Raw genomic sequence first — 15,693 nt, 5'->3', positions numbered from 1 at the left:
AATTTATATTTGTGTTATCTGCTTCCTGTGGGACCTCAGGGATTGGCAGGCTTTTTTTCTTATTGTTTTGTTCTGTTTTTGGTGATTTCACTTAACTTAAGAGTTGTTTGAGGGCTTCCCTGATGGCTCAGTGGTAGAGAATCTGCCTGCCAGTGCAGGAGACATGGGTGCAATCCCTGGGTCAGGAAGATTCCACATGCCTCGGAGCAAACAAGCCTGTGTGCCACAACTGTTGAGCCTCTTTTCCAGAGCTGGGGAGCCACAACTCCTGGAGCTCGCACACTGTAGAGCCTGTGCTCCACTGCAGGAGAAGCCGCGACAGCCAGAAGCCTGTGCACCGCAACTGGAGAATAGCCCCCACTCGCCGCAACTAGAGAAAGCCTGTGCACAGCAGTGAAGACCTAGGGCAGCCAGAAATAAAAAAATAATAAACATTTTAAAAAGTTTAATCATATCATAGCCAACCACTATTTTTTTTTTTTTTCTTAGGGACTGAAGAGGTTAATGACCATTTGCCAGAAGCACTTTCCTACAGATCCATCAAAATGTGTGGAGTACAATGCACTATGAGATCTGTGTGCAGTGTGTAAATATCAAGAGAAGCTTAAGGAAGCCTGTCACGGACTTCTGGAATCACCACCAGTTGCAATGAGGGAAGAAAAAAGGAGTTTGTGGTCTCTGAGTTCTACCTAATGCAGCTCTTGGTTTTAAGAACCTGTGTTGGCTCTCATGTCACATCTGACTGCAGAGTGATTTTTGTGTCTTACTTTTAAGTAGTCAAAAGATTAAGTACTAAAGACTTTTCCCAGTAATTTAAATGTGTAAATTTAAAACAGTCACAGGACACGGTTTAAAATAACTTTTCCCCTCTAGACCTAAAAGTTGAAATGAAAGGATTAGAGAGGAACATTTGAGGATGGACTTAATGATTTCTATAAAATATGGTAATTTTCATGTTGCCTTTTATGTTTTGTTTATAGAGAAATATTTTTATATTTTTCAACAAAAATATGGAACCATTTAGTGAAAATTGATCGTCCTTAAATGTTGCTTGACTTTTGCCACCTTGCAATATATTTGAATGTAAATATTTTTACTATTAAGTGTCTATCTTGCGTTTTAAAGCTTTTATCCTTTAAAGATATACATTATAGTATTGGTCATCTCTCAGAACAGAATTAACAGGAAGTAGAAGTTTGGAAAACAGAGATGGTATATTAAACCAACAGAAGTTCAAATTCAGTAGCCCCAGGCATCAAGGTTTCAAGGTGAGGAAATGGATTGTCAGGGCTGCTGCTGGCTCTTCCTGGAATAGGACTGCCTGCTAATGTCGTCCTCCCGAGACCGTGGTGGATGGCTGGTCACACTCCGTCTCACCGGCCAAAGAGAAGGGTGCTGGACTCTTGTCACTGCCCAAGTTGTAGGGCTTGGTCTGATGTCACTCAAGCGAGGACTTCTTTTGACTCTTGCACAGTGTCACACCCAGATATCTGTGATGAATCACTGCGCTTTAGAAGTCGAGAGGATTCACTGGATAGAGACAGGTGGGTAAATAGAGTGGTACTTGACCAGGTGGAGTGGTGCTGGCGGCTCCTGGTAGGAGTGGGACTCTGACATCAGAACTGCCTCGCCTCACATTTCAGCAACACAGGCATGTGTATGTCTGTACACCCACGAGCAAGGCACTTCATCTCTCTAAACTTCAGCTTCCTTGTCTGCAGATGGTGGTAGTCATTGTCCATGCCTCACAGCATCACTGTTTTAAGTAAAATAAAATGTATAGCACGCTACCAGGCAAATAACTCAGTACGTAACAATTGTGTCCTTGTTGGTGGTAGAGTGAAGACAAAGTGGCTTTCCCAGACCACTGGTCAGGACAGTGTGCGCTCCCCTCAGGATGACAGCCAGGCTGCTGGTGGCAGTGTCGGTAGTACTAGTCAGTGGAAGTATTTATTAAGCACTTACTGTATCCACGCTCTATAGTTGCTCACACTTTCAGCCATTTCTGAGTTTAGAAGAATCCAGAATGTGGAGCCTGGAGTCAGCCAAGTGAGTGCAGGTGGATTCAATTACTTATTCTGGCCCCTCTTGGAAAGCCTTGAAAGCCAATTTTGGCCACTTGTGGGGCCTGTGGCTACGCTGGGCTGATTGTGTCCGCTGGTTATTTGCTCAATGGTGGCTGAGGCCTCCTGTCCTGAATTGAATCAGTGTTCCTTGCCCTTCACCCCACTTTAGAAAACCATTTCTTATTAAATTAATTAGAACTGAATGAAGCTTAGTAGAGCAATAAGAGACAGGCTTTCATAAGATGTGACAACAATGTAGACTTCAGTTATATAGTCTTGAATAGAACTTGTTTATAAATATTGTTGAATGAATACTCCACAGATCACTTTTTAAAAAATTCATAGGCAGCCCACACCATGGTAGTCAGCTCATTTTGTGTTGTCTTCCCATTTGCCCTGAGTTAATATTCCACAGAGAAGAAACTGCATCATGTGACACCAGTACCTTCTAGAACTGATCAGCACGGGTAGATGGTTTGAGGGGAAAAAAAAATGTGTAAGGTATTCTGTGGTGCCGTGAATGCTAGTCATTTTGGGGCTTGGGTAGAGGGAGGCAGGTTGAAAGGTGTAGATTCCTCATAGAGAAGTTTTCTATTTCCCAGAAGTTAAAAGGTCTTCAGAGGACTTTACCTGTCATGGGGGTTTAGTAAAAAATGACCTCTCTCATTCTCCAGATCATGAAAATTATAGTGCAGCAGATGGTACATATTTCTAATTTTTAGCTGTTTCTAAAACAATAAAGGCCTATCTTTTAAAATCAGTCACACTCCTGAAATAAGTATATTCTTCTCTCTCTTCCTCCCCACCTCCCCAGACTCCTTTCCAAAGGAGTTGTGTCTTTCTGGATCCAAATCTAATAAAACACTGTTTTCCCTCAAAAGTAAATCCTGTGTTTCTTAGGAGTGTTCTTGCCAACTGCAAAGACAGCAGTATTTTTTAGCATTGCAGTACAGGGCTGTGGCAGTCTGGAGGCCAGGGCTGTGATTTCAGCCCTTGGGGAAAAACTAGGAAAAGAAAACTGAGGCCAAAAACAATTGACACATAGAGAGGAGACACAGAGAGGAGAGGGGACAGCCCAGATCTTGTAGGAAGAAGGGGAAGGTCCCAAGAGACCAGTGCTGGGAAGGTAGCTGTCGCTAGTACGAGTGTTTAGGATGCACTGCATCTTGAAAAGAATTTGGAGGAATAGAAAATAGGGTTGATTAGCAGTACAACTTTTGAATGTTAAGTTTTTCCTTCTGATGATCTCCTGGCCCCCTGTAGCACTTTAGATTGTCCTGGGATTTGACCACAGTAAATATGGTAGTATTTACTTAGCAGTAAAGAATCCGCCTGCAATGCAGGAGACTCGGGTTCTGTTCTTGGGTTAGGAAGATCCCCTGGAGAAGGAAATGGCAACACACTCCAGCATTCTTGCCTGGAAAATCCCATGGACAGAGGACCCTGGCAGGCTATAATCCACGGGATTGCAGAAGAGTCAGACACGACTTAGCAACTAAACAACAACAAATTCTGTAGAAATCCAATTATTTGAAAGAAAGAGTTCCGTAGATTTGAACTTGTGGATCCTATCACTGGCTCCTTTTCAGCCCTGTAGTAACCCCTTTATTACTTCTGGACCTACAAAGGTAGTAGAGCTAAGTGGGGCAGATTCAGTGAAAGGGGAGCTTCGGTTGAGACGTAGCTGTTCCCTTTGAATATCTGCAAGAGCGTAACCTTGTGGATCATGCCTCCTTCCTCCACATCCTCGCCCATGAAGTCCCTTAACTTTATCCCCTAGAAATTTATGGTATGGAGTCGTACTGGGAGGCTTGAACTGAAAGCCCTTTCTCACGGCAGGTTTGTGTAAGAGTTTCCAGCTGTCTAGAGCGTGAGGAGCCAGCCCCAGTCCCCAGAGGGTCGCTGTGGGAACACTGTTATGGCAACTGGTTTTCATCAGAGTTGGCAGTTGGATGGGCTGAATTCTGACTATGCACTAGTTCGTCCTGTAATGGTTAACAGTAACCTTAAAATCTTTTGAAATTTAAAAATAAGTTCTGGTGGCGTGGACTAACTCGAGGGAATGCAGTGTGGTTGGCAGTTGTCGCTGTGGTGTGAACTGACCCCTTTCAGGATTTTGGAAACATACTCATTTAAAATACACACACACACATATAAAATATTTGTATGTATATATATGTTTTTACATTTTCCAAAACAGTTTATTTTGAAAGTATTGATTATTTACTCCTTTTTCCACAAACTCTTATAAACTCGCCCAGACTAATCTTTGTGTTGATGGTAGTGGTTACTCTTGTTTAACTAGGCCACTTCCTTTTGTTTAGTCTCTCCTCTCTCTCCTTAAGCACCCGCTTTGAAATCATTGTCAGCTTTCTCCCAGCATTCAAGATGAACACATACTTTGACCACGGAGGGCAGCTAAGAAGGTTTGAGCTGCTTTTTGAGTGTCACTGGTGATCACTGAGGCATTCAGCAAGCTTCCTTGCTGATGATTCTTGCTGATGATTCCATCAGGAGTCATCTGCATACCCAGCTCTCCTTGCCCTCTAAACTCCCAGGGTTGACAGCTTGCCAAAACCAAATTGCCTTTACTCTCCAACTTGCTCTTCCCTTGAGACTTAGGAGACATCACGAACCATTAGCATTGTCCTCTGAGCCTGATTTCAGTTTTGCATCTCGTAAAGTGGGAGGATTAAAGTTGTGGCTTTGAGAGGCTTTGACTATAGCTCAACAGTCAGCCATAACAAATAGGTGGGACCCAGTATCACCTATGTGTATTCCCTGACCATGCCATGAGCGGTGCTTTCTGATTTTTCTTTCCTGTTGTGTTTCTTTTAAAAATATGCTGGTATGACTCTAAAGTGGCTTACAACTCATTAATGTGTTGTGACCAGCAGTTTGAAAACCACAGGTTAAAAAGAATTAGAGTTACAGAAGGAAGTGACCTGGTGGATGAATTTAGGGCAAAAGGACTCTATTTCTTCTATTTATTTATTTTTTAATAGAGAACACTTAGCTCTCAAGGTTTATGTGGAAATTGGCATATTATAAAACCTTGAGTATTTCAGTTGTTAAATATTTTTGAAGCAATAATTCTTAGGTTTCAAATGAGGTGACTTGTGCATAGAGAGAACCTCCAGGACAGGCCTCATGTAAGAAAATTAATGGTAAGAATAGGTGACTACCTTGGGCTGACTATACATTGTGTAAAGCAAGAATAAACAGATATTATAAAATATGAGATTGTTTAAACTATGAGTTAGGGTTGAGGCAGAGAGAGATAGCAGGAGTCTAGTATTAATCAGTTACCTGTTGAGGGTTTGTTTAGCCCTTTGATGATTATTTCCCAAGACTCGCAGCTAGATTTCATTTCCTTCATTTCCTTCAAAGTTTTATTCAGTTGTAACATATACAGCAAAGTGCACACATCAGAAAGATACCATATCATACAACTTTTTCAGAGTGAAGCTGTCTCAAAGTAACTATCATCCAAGCCAGGAAAGATAATGTTATTAGTGCCCCAGAAATCTCTTCATGCCTCATCAGGACAGAGCCGTGGCCTTGATTTCTGCTGTCATTATTTAAAAAAACATCTTTCTTGATTGGATGCGTGTACTGTAAGATTCACCCATTCAAAGGGTACAGTAGTCTTTAGAATATTCAGAATTGTGCAGTCAGCAGCACATGTGGAACATTTTCATCACCCCGAAAGAAACCTGGGACCCATTAGCAGTCATTCCCCGTGTGAGTTAGTTTGCTTGTTGTTTGTTTGTTTGACTGCACCAGGTCTTAGCTGTGGCAGGCAGGATCTTCAGTCTTCTTAGTTGCAGCAGGTAGGATCTAGTTCCCTGACAGGGTTTTGAATCCGGGCTCCCTGCAGCTTCTTAGCCACTGGACCACTTGGGGAAGTCCCTTATTGTGATTTCTTTGATTCTCATTTCTCTATCCCATTCTACATTTGATAGACATTTGAGTCATCTCCACTTTGGGTATGAATGCTGTACATGTATTTTTTGGTGAATTATAAATTCCTCTAGGGTCTATATGAAGTTGAGAAATGTTTGGGTATGTGTGTACTCAGAAGGTGGTGCCAAAGAGCTTTCCGAGGGGCTCGTGCCAGTCCACAGTGCCACGTGCGGGACTCGAGGGGTCTTGGCCCCTCCTGGAATGTCCTCGGTCACTTCAGCTTCAGCTCTTGTCCACTTCAGCTCTTGTAACGGGCTAACATGGTACCATGTTGTAGTTTCACTTTGCGTTTTGCTGAGGAAAATTAAGTGGAGCATTTTTCATATGTACTTCATGGCCATTGAGATTTTAACTTTTGTGAAATCTTCTGTTCAAGTTTTTATTTTTGTCCACTTTTTTCTACCGAATTCCTGGCCTTTTTCTTACTGACTTAACACAGTTCCTTATATGCTCTGGCTGAGCCCTGGTGTTCAGTGTGTGTTATAAATACTTCTGCTCTGTGGCTTGACTTTATGTTAGGTTTTCTATGCATAGTGTTAGTTGCTCAGTCATGTCCGACTCTGTGTGACCCCATGGACTGTAGCCCTCCAGGCTCCTCTGTCCATGGGATTCACCAGGCAAGAATACTGCAGTGGGTGGCCATTCCCTTCTCCATTTTCTCTGCGTAGGGGAAATAGTCTTATCACTAGCTCAGATATTGACATAACCTTTGTCAGCTATCTTTACCAGATAGATTTTATAAAAAGTCACGTGAATCCTAAATAATATAATCTTTGCATAGTGCAGTGCCTGCGTATGGGATTTGAGAGGAGAGAAATAATGTGTTTTTGTATTATTGTTAAACGTTGTAGTGGTACTAGATTGCCATTTCATTAAGACTTGGTGCATTTTTGCCATTCTCATAAGATACGTGTTAAGCATGTCAGCATTCACCTGAATGAGCTCGTGGGTATCGGCACCGGGTTGCTTCAGCTGCAGGAAAACCCGGACCCAGTGCGTGTTAATGGCAGTCCATAGACAGCCAGGTTGCAGAGCAGACGGAGGTCGACCTGTGGTAGAGATTCGTGTCACTCTGTAGGACAGAGGCATCGAACTCTTGTTCCTCTCTGAGTTATTCCCAAATCTCCACTAGGCTTAGGAGTGACTTTGAGAGGAATAAACTCCGGATACCTCTGTGGGTGAGAAAGATATCTGAGAAAACATACACTTGTGATTCTGTCATTCGGGGAGAAAGTATCTTGGTATGCTTTGACTTGTTAACTACCACCGTTCCTTCTAGGGCAGTAACAGACATTACACAAACTTGAGCCAAAAAGGTATGTATGGTTTTTGTCCTTTATAGAAAATTACTTTTTGACTGACAGCCTCTCCCCTGCACCTGCCACACTCTGCTTTGGGATCAGGCTCTGCAGACCACATTTCTCCTCTGCGACTGGCTTTGTGTTAGGTTCTACCGATCATGGGCCACGTGGGAGACAGGAGCCCCTAGGAGGGAGGGAGGCCCTCTTCCTCCGTGTTCACTATCTGTCCCCAGTGGTGGTGGCCCAGCCGTGGGCCTGCAGCCCACGGTGACACTTGGCATTCCTAGAGGAGGTGGTCCCTGCTCACAGGTTTTCCACACTTCTGTAGAACCATTGCAGCATCATCAGCCAGTGCTCCTCTCCAGACATTTGAATCCTAGCTCTGTGGGGTCCCGCCAAGTTCCTGAGGCACCCGAGCCACCCGAGCAGCATCCAGGTCTCAAAGGTTTGATTCCCAGCTCCTCAAACCTCTAAGTCTTTCTTCAGAGTCCCTTGTCTTTGTTTCCAGCCCTGAGACCAGTGGCTCTTCCTGTGGTTCTCATCTCTGTGATACCTCAGGGTCCCCCTTTTCCTTTCACCTCTTCACTTTCTGGTTAACAGTCTTTTCTGTTATAATAATTGACATGCTTGGCAGCCAGATTTCTGGTTCCTGCTTGAGGGGAAGTGTGATGGGTCCCCTTCCCACAGCCTTCAGCTCAGGTTGGCTTCCCTCCAGCACACATGGACTTTGCTCCCAGTTCGTGGGGTTCACCCCAAGCGTGGAGAACCAAGATGCTGGGGAAACTGGTGTTACCTCCTGTCTGGTCTCGAAGTCCTGTCCTTGTGCCCTCTCTAATTCCCTCTCTGCTCTGCCTCAGTCTCTTCAACACCTTCTCTCCATTCGTTCCTCTGCTTCTTTCTACTTCCTCGGCATCTTCCTGGCTTTGCTCTTCTCCGTAATCCATCTGGAGTCCATCATCATCACTCCAGTTTCTCACCAGGACCGTCTTCTCTCTTCCCCTGTTGTCCTTTGGCCACACTGTCCCACACAACCTGGGCCTGGCTCATTCCGATGGCTCCCCGACCCTGCCGCGGTGCCACTGGAGGGGATTCCCACCCTGTGTCCAGTGTCCTCGGGCGCCGAGAGAGGCCTGGAGCGCGTGCCCCACCCCCTCTCTGCTTGGGGCTGTTCTCCCCGTGACCGCTGCATCCCGATCCTCCGTCTTTCCCTTGTCATCTGGAAGGTGGCCTCACCTAGTTTTCCTCACAGCAGGTGGAACACGGACACAGGCCTAAGGTCTGTCGCTGCCTCCACACTTACCACCTCTTCTTACCTTACTTGGAGGAAAGGTGTATCTCCACCTGTCAGAGGCTGAATCTTCCACTGACCAACCTTGCTTTCTTCCAACCTTCTAATGTGTTATATAAATTATTATTTCTTTCCCTCCACCCCCAAGAGAACAAGGGCAGGGATTTCACATCCATTTGGTTGGCTGCATATGCGACAAGGACAGGAGGTCATCATGGGTGGGTCCAAGGATTTGGGCCTGAGCCCTGGGAGACTGGAGGTGCCTCTAACTTGGTTGGGGGACGTCACTGATGGAGCGGATTTGGAGGGTAGCTCAGAAATTCACTTCCAGATGTGTTAGCACATTAGACATCCGTGTGGAGCTGTTGAGTGGGCTGCAGGATATACAAGTTTCAGAGAGGAGGTCCAGGGAGAAGTACAGATGCCCTTAGCACAATGGTACCCCACTCCGGTACTCTTGCCTGGAAAATCCCATGGGCAGAGGAGCCTGGTGGGCTGCAGTCCATGGGGTCGTGAAGAGTCGAACACGAGTGAGCGACTTCACTTTCACTTTTCACTTTCATGCTTTGGAGAAGGAAATGGCAACCCACTCCAGTGTTCTTGCCTGGAGAATCCCAGGGACGGGGGAGCCTGGTGGGCTGCCGTCTATGGGGTCGCACAGAGTTGGACACGACTGAAGTGACTTAGCAGCAACAGCACACAGATGACATTTTAAACCATGGGCACTATGAGAGCTACAGGAAGTGACTGCACGGTAAAGCTTGAACTGAGCTCTGGGACACTCTAGTGCGTAGACCTTGGGGAGATGGAGCAAAAGCCATCAAGGAGCTGGGCAGAAGCCCTGACTGTATTAAGGAGGAAAAACCAGACGATGTCCTGTCCTGGATTCAAGTGACAAGAGTCTTTCCATGAAGGAAGCAAGAGGGATCAGCCATGCCCAGTGCTGCTGGTAAGTCACCTTACAAAATTAACCTAAGAGAATTAACCCTTGCATGTGGAGAGTCATCCTTGACCTTGATAAGAGGGGTTTTGGTAGAGTGGGAGGAAGGGAAGCATTATTAGAAAGGGTTTGATGGAAAATAGGATGAATGGGTGAAAAAAGGAAACTACTTGTTTATGGGGATAAAGATTTATGGAGAGTAAAGTGGGTTTCTGATGAAAAAATAAATTTTGGTGCAACTGCACATGTATGAGCCTTATCAGCTAACCTGCTGAACTGCAGATTCATCCTCCTGAATTGCAGTACAGGCCCTTCAGCTCTTACCTGGATAGATACTGACTGTGCTGGGAGTGAGACTCTGTGCAAGGCAGAGAGAGGTCGTGTCTCTGTCCGGTCTGCTCATCTCTGCTATCTCACCAGGCAGCCTCTTGAACGAGAGATCCCTGAGGGATCCCACTGACACACTTGCTTATCTCCTATCTGCCGGGCTCATTTTACCCTCTTCCGTTAGATGCAGAGGACCTGGGACCACTGCAGAACATGCAGGGAAAGGCTGACTTCAGCTGTGGCCACTGCCTGCTGGCTGACCCCCATCAGGGCTTCTCTGATATTCCTCTTTTTAGAGGAATTTCATGTCTGAGCTTGTTGGAACTGGTGTTTTGGAGTAAGACCTATTTTTAATGCTTTCTACAGGAACCAGCTATTTACTTTGTGTTCTCTACTAACCAAAATAATGACTTTTTGGAATTGCCTTGTCACAGTGTAAGGGGAGTGTGTGTGTGTGTGTGTGTGTGTGTGTGTGAAACGGGAAAGTTCCATCTTCCTGTGGGTTGGTTGCTTTCAGGTGATAGAGCTTAATAGGAGACAGTAGATTTATTTCCTGAGCAGCAACATGTTTACATGTAAAAGACTTATTAACAGAAGATCCTATTTGTTTGAAATCAGTGTTGATTATCTTTTGATAGGAGGCCCTGGTAGCTTTGCCAAGGACAGACAGGCTTTGGTGTAAGATGCTGTCCTGATGGGCTCGCTTCAGATGTGCTTTGAGTCTGTTCTCAGTGGCTTTTTTCCCTTTCTGGGAGGGTTAGCCCACACTAGCGGCAGATGTTTCAGCCAGGCTCTCCGTCCTGGGGTGCTTTTGCCCGTCAGATTTCTAGTTCCTTGCTAGTGAGGAGGTGCAGTGTGGGTTAGGGGGCCAGGGTGCGACGGCAGCAAAGGCTCCACTAAGTCAGCCTGTTACTGCTGTGTCCCTCAGTGCAGGGCTTTGTACCTGCAGGCCCAGCGGGCTGTTGCTTTGGTGATAGGATTTGGAGGGTGGGGGATGGAGTCTGAGCTGTGGTACAATGAACAGCAGTGGTAGGAAAAAGGCTGAGCTGCCTGCCCGTCTCCTCAGTTGGCCTGTCAAAAAAAGGAGCCCGATGAGGACACAGGCAACTGAATTACAGCTCCTTGGAGCGTACATAGGCATTGATCAGTTAGACACAAACAGAATGTCCAAGAGGCAGCTGAGATCTTTTCATTTTGAAAATGCTTTAATAAGTGTTGACAACACTGTTTTGCAAAATGTAAAGGTACTATACAAATTCTTAATACAAAAAGAATAAATTAAAAGCAGATTTCTTTTTAATTCTGCAACTTTGTCTACAACATACATCTTTGTCATTGATTACAGATGAACAGAATCCAGTAAAATCATCTTACATGCTCTACAAGTCAGTTTCAGGAGCAACCTAATCTTTTCCTCCCCATTATTAAACTAGAGTCCGTTTTACACAACTTGTAATAAACTATTGACATGAATGTATATGTAAAACTTTACACCTAGTTAATTAAGCAGTAACTGGTCATCTGATAGCACCTGGATGGGGTTTGCTCTATGAAGAACTAAACTAATACCGAATGAAAACAAAGTGGAATTTGAACAGTTGCAACACTCACCTGCATATAAGAAAATTAAAAAACCCACCTGTCTCACAACAAAGGCTGATGTAGGTGTTTTTACCAGCCTTCTGGCTCAACAGGCAGTTTCTTACACGTATCCAAAGAATCCAATAGGGACTTTATTTCAGACCAGGGTTTCGTATTTCCTCTTAGTTTGCTTTAAAGAAATAGGGAAATATAAAGAGCTTGCCAGTGCTTGTGTACAATAACTATATCACTTCCCACCACACTGATCATTAATCATGTCGGTCTCACAGGACCAACACTTTATGTACATCTTGTAGGAACATGAATGCAGCTCAACAGTAAAACCTGTTTTACTTAATCTCCGTCTTTGCTACCAGACTATCAGGATGTTCGTCTGAACTGTAATTCCACCCGCCTCCCCCACCTCCACTCCTTTCTGCCTCCTGAATCCCAAACCCACGTGTTGAGAGAGAATTTTTGTCTGTCATTCCTTATAACCCAGCTGGGCTAAAAACTTGATCAAGATGACTTCCAACTTGATTTCAAACTAGTGTCCCTGTGTATGCCCTGTAGCCATATAAGCTTGTCACCTCCTCTAGTTCCCTTTTGACTTTTAACTGTGGCACAGAGTTCAGTTTGATTATTTGTGCATCTTCTTTTGGGAGAAAGAATCTGGCCTCGTAGAGACTTGTTTCCAAATGGGAAGGGAAAAAACTTGCTGTTTGTAACTCTTGACTGTCAAAGTAAGAGCAGCACCGCTCCCCCCATGTCAATCCCCAGAATCCTTTAATAACACTATCATCAATTTTATTTACCCTGCAGGGTCTACCCCCAGAGTGTTCTATGAATATTACTCCCTTCCGCAAGCTGGTATCACCAACGCAGCCAGGGAGCCAGGCCCTGAACCGTCCCAACTGGCCCCAGCCTGCTCCGCACCCCAGAGGAATCCCACAGTGTTTTCCGAGCTGCAGCGGGGGAAACACCGTGGTTGTTGTGTTTTTAACCACTGGTAAGTATCCATTCCTACCCTTCTGGTCTGGTAGAGTCTATTGTTATTCTTGGATTACATATACATTAAAAAAAAAAAAAAAGACTTTTCTTTTTATGCTAAAGCTAGCTTCAGTTCTGCTTACCCACAAATCTACAGCCAACCCAGCTCCTGTCTGGCTGTCCACTGCCTTTCCAATAGGAAGAGTCATTATAAGTGAGAAAAAAATTAACCCCCCCCCACACCCCCCTACTTGCGCCAGGTAAGCACAGCGTCCCATCTCTGTGGAGACCGTGTTTGTGCCATTTGAAACAAGCCAACTCAGAGTGTGCACTTGTTAGTATTAGAAAAGTATTTTGAGGCCTTTGAGGAAACGGATGGCTTTCCAGTTGTGTACTGAGCATAGCTCAACACACATGTAAACGGGCAGCTCCCACACACCTGTTTTCCCTCTTCCTTTTTTGGTACCTGCAGACTGTGATACATCAAGGTAGCTGATGGTGTCACAGGCATCCGGGCCCTCCGGGAGCTGATACATTTTTTCAACCCTGCTCTGCCTGCCAGCTAGTAGACACGTGAGTACAGTCTTCCTATCTAAGGGCATAGTTGGGTTCTTGGAAGAAGTGACACAGTGGTCACCGGGTGCTGAGACGTCGGATCTGAGCTCTTTGTCACACAAGTGCTAACAAACAGAAAATGGGCCGTGACAGGTAAATACCTTAATGGATTGTAATGTGCTTTTTTCCCTTGGCTTCCCGTAAAAAATCAAATGAAACACCTTGTGCGAAAAAATAGGATACACTTTTACTGGTTGTTTTAATGAGAGAGAACCACTTTTGGCAACCATCACCTTACGCTTCCTACAGATCCCCAGAGGAAAGCAGCTCTGTGTCTTGGACTGAACCCCCATGCAGGCTGGGGCCGAGCGGACTCTCTGTTGCTCCCCACGGGGCTGTTCTCCTTCGAGTCCAGGCTCGTGGAGATCCAAGTCAGCAATGCTAGCTGGGGGCTCTCCGACTTGCCCATCACATTGGGTGAGTTTTCAGGCTCTCGGTGGAGAGGGAGGTGAATGTTCAGGGAAGGGTTATAGAGGGGGACACGTCACAGATGGTCGACTTCCACATGTGGGATGTGGTAGCAGTTGAGGATTTAAGAGATTTCATTGCAGAAGGAATGTCTTCCTCTTGGGCCCTCTTAATTTTTTTGTGTGTGTTTTAATTTTTTTTTTAATCTTTGGCAGCGTAGAACTGATTGTGATCCTCGGATGCGTCTCTGACGTGTTCAGCTTCCTGTTTCCGTTCTCCCCCTCCGCCAACAGCCACTCCTCCTAGGAAATATTTCAGCTGAATATTCCCCTGAGGCAGCCTCTTCACAACATGCTTGGATGGCCTACAGGTGGCAGGTGGGCCTCGGCTTCCCTAGTCTTTCTGGATCACCCTGTGCTAAGTCCCTTCCCTGGTCTGGCCAGTGCCACTGGTCCACGGGAATCCATGCCAACCAGCTTCCCCGCCGGTTCCTGGCCTGGGGGCTGTCACGGAGGGGTGGGGGGGCACCAAGATGCCATTGAGGACTGGTGCCTGGCTCTCTGGGCAAGAGAGCCAGGGGACACACAGTGGGACCGGAACCTTCCAGAATGTCTCCTCAGTCAGGTTTTTTGAGGGTGAGGGGTTGCGGAGACGGGAGAAAAAAAGTGCTGAGGGCTAAAGCTGGTGCAGGGAGACAGTGCGTCTGGGTAAGGCAAATGAGAGGCAGTGAGGTGATCTCAGAATGGCGGCGAGGCGGTCAGGTGGAGGCCGGCGGGCTCACACAAGGGTCCCGGGCTTGGCTTTTTCCTGCCCGTACCACTGGACATCAGCTAGTTCTGGATAGAGGGAAGAGTCCAGGAAACAGCTGTCACCGTAGCTCCTGCAGGGACCCAAGGAGAAGAGGAGACCGTTAGTGGGGAATGACACTTTGCAGCCTGCATTCAGAAGGACGTGTTCACAGGGCCTGGGACAGTGCTGTGGACAGCAGACTCTCGGGGACTGAAAACATCCTTGACCGTCTGTGGAGGGAGAGGGAGCGAACATGCAGCAGTCCTCAGGCTCGGGTGCATGTGGGAGTCACCCGGGAGCCTTCGAAACACTCCTGTCCGGCCCCGCTAGCTTAATTGGTCTGGGGTGTGCTTGTGTATCAGGAGCTTTCAAAGCCCCCAGGTGACTCTCCGTGCAGCCAAGGCCTAGAACCTCTCGGGCTGGAGTCCTTAGGATTCTTTTCTTCTCGGAATAGTTGCTTGGTTTGTCCTCCCTCAGACTCCAGGCATAACTAAGTTTACTAGATTTTTATTCTGTCCTGGAAGCACATTTGAAGTGGCAGGTTTCCCTGTAGTGAAACTGAGGTGATATTTTTGAATGGAGTCTTAAATGCTGTTTACTTGATAACATGTATTGTGTGATGATCAAAAAAGTATTGAAAATATATATTTTCAAAGTGAAAGTGTATAGAAAGGCCGTTAAAGATTTTCAGGTATGTGTCACGATACAGGTTGGGTGGAGGTATGGTCATCCATGGGTATCTGGAGGGGATTGGGTCCAGGAGCCGCCTGGATCCCAAAGTCCAAGGCTGCTTGAGCCCCTGATGGAAGGACAGTGGGCCCTTCATATCTGCGGTTCCTGCTCAGCAGATATGAAGGCTGGCTGCGTATTTACTGGAAAAACTATCTGAGTATAAGTGGACCTGTGCATTCACATCTGTGGTGTTCAAGGGTCAGCTGTAGTTCTTGCGTATCAAGAGGCCATCACAGGGCTATGTCAAAGCCCAGAACCATTACTCGGCATCATTCCTTGGAAAAATAGTCCCTCTGCACTCATCCTGAGCTAGCTCTTCCAGGGCAAGATGAAGATCACACCTCATCTTAGTGAAGATAGGCCTGAATTTGCCCAGGAGGCTCCCAGAGGCTGGTTCAGAAAGGCAGCCATGCCGCCTGAGGAGAGGGTTCCTGCCTTCCTCTCCTGTCCTGCCCCGCAGGCCCTGACGTGGGGACGGCTGACCCCCACGCCTTGTGTGGAAGCAGCTGTAGGCAGGATGGCCTGGATCACCTCGTGTGCTCTTCCTTCACGCTGAGCTTCTACTTCTAGTAACTCCAGAGAGTTCACTTGTGCTGATTCCAAACCCGCAGGCCTCTAACCTCAGCCTTCGGTTTTGAGTAACGTTCCTGTGAGTGACACTGGTCGGTGCCTCTCGGTTAGTAGGTCTCG

At 46.2% G+C, this 15,693-nt stretch overlaps 2 protein-coding genes across 31 annotated transcripts in view; one reads left to right on the top strand and one right to left on the bottom strand.

Moving 5' to 3' along the window:
• Positions 1-15,693, top strand: part of PRPF18 (pre-mRNA processing factor 18) — a 135,662-nt gene that overhangs the window by 110,833 nt on the left and 9,136 nt on the right. For 13 of the 18 annotated variants that reach the window (XR_015139642.1, XR_015139641.1, XR_015139639.1 and 10 more), the window contains 5 exons: positions 490-1,544; positions 12,292-12,478; positions 12,932-13,032; positions 13,324-13,491; positions 13,698-13,859. Coding sequence is in view for 4 of the 18 variants with exons in the window: in XM_086334308.1 (XP_086190434.1) it covers positions 490-570 (81 nt within the window). In the remaining 14 variants the exon portion in view is untranslated. Of the gene's footprint in view, positions 1-489; positions 2,952-7,311; positions 9,571-12,291; positions 12,479-12,931; positions 13,033-13,323; positions 13,492-13,697; positions 13,860-15,693 lie in introns of those variants that run through there. The other 5 variants (XM_086334308.1, XM_086334307.1, XM_086334306.1 and 2 more) reach the window with 2 other exon arrangements.
• The window catches only part of FRMD4A (FERM domain containing 4A), a 521,947-nt gene continuing 517,328 nt past the window's right edge, over positions 11,075-15,693 (bottom strand). For all 13 annotated transcript variants that reach the window (XM_086334274.1, XM_086334272.1, XM_086334273.1 and 10 more), the window contains one exon: positions 11,075-14,362. In XM_086334274.1, the coding sequence (XP_086190400.1) occupies positions 14,260-14,362 (103 nt within the window). In that variant the 3' untranslated portion in view covers positions 11,075-14,259. The remainder of the gene's footprint in view (positions 14,363-15,693) is intronic.

This window comes from Bos grunniens, chromosome 13 (assembly GCF_055505025.1).
Source record: "Bos grunniens cultivar Pamir isolate PY7600 chromosome 13, Bosgru_T2T1.0, whole genome shotgun sequence".
In the NCBI taxonomy this organism is placed as follows: Eukaryota; Metazoa; Chordata; class Mammalia; order Artiodactyla; family Bovidae; genus Bos; species Bos grunniens.
Note: the sequence above shows the minus strand (reverse complement) of the source record. Positions and strands in the feature narration are given on the sequence as shown.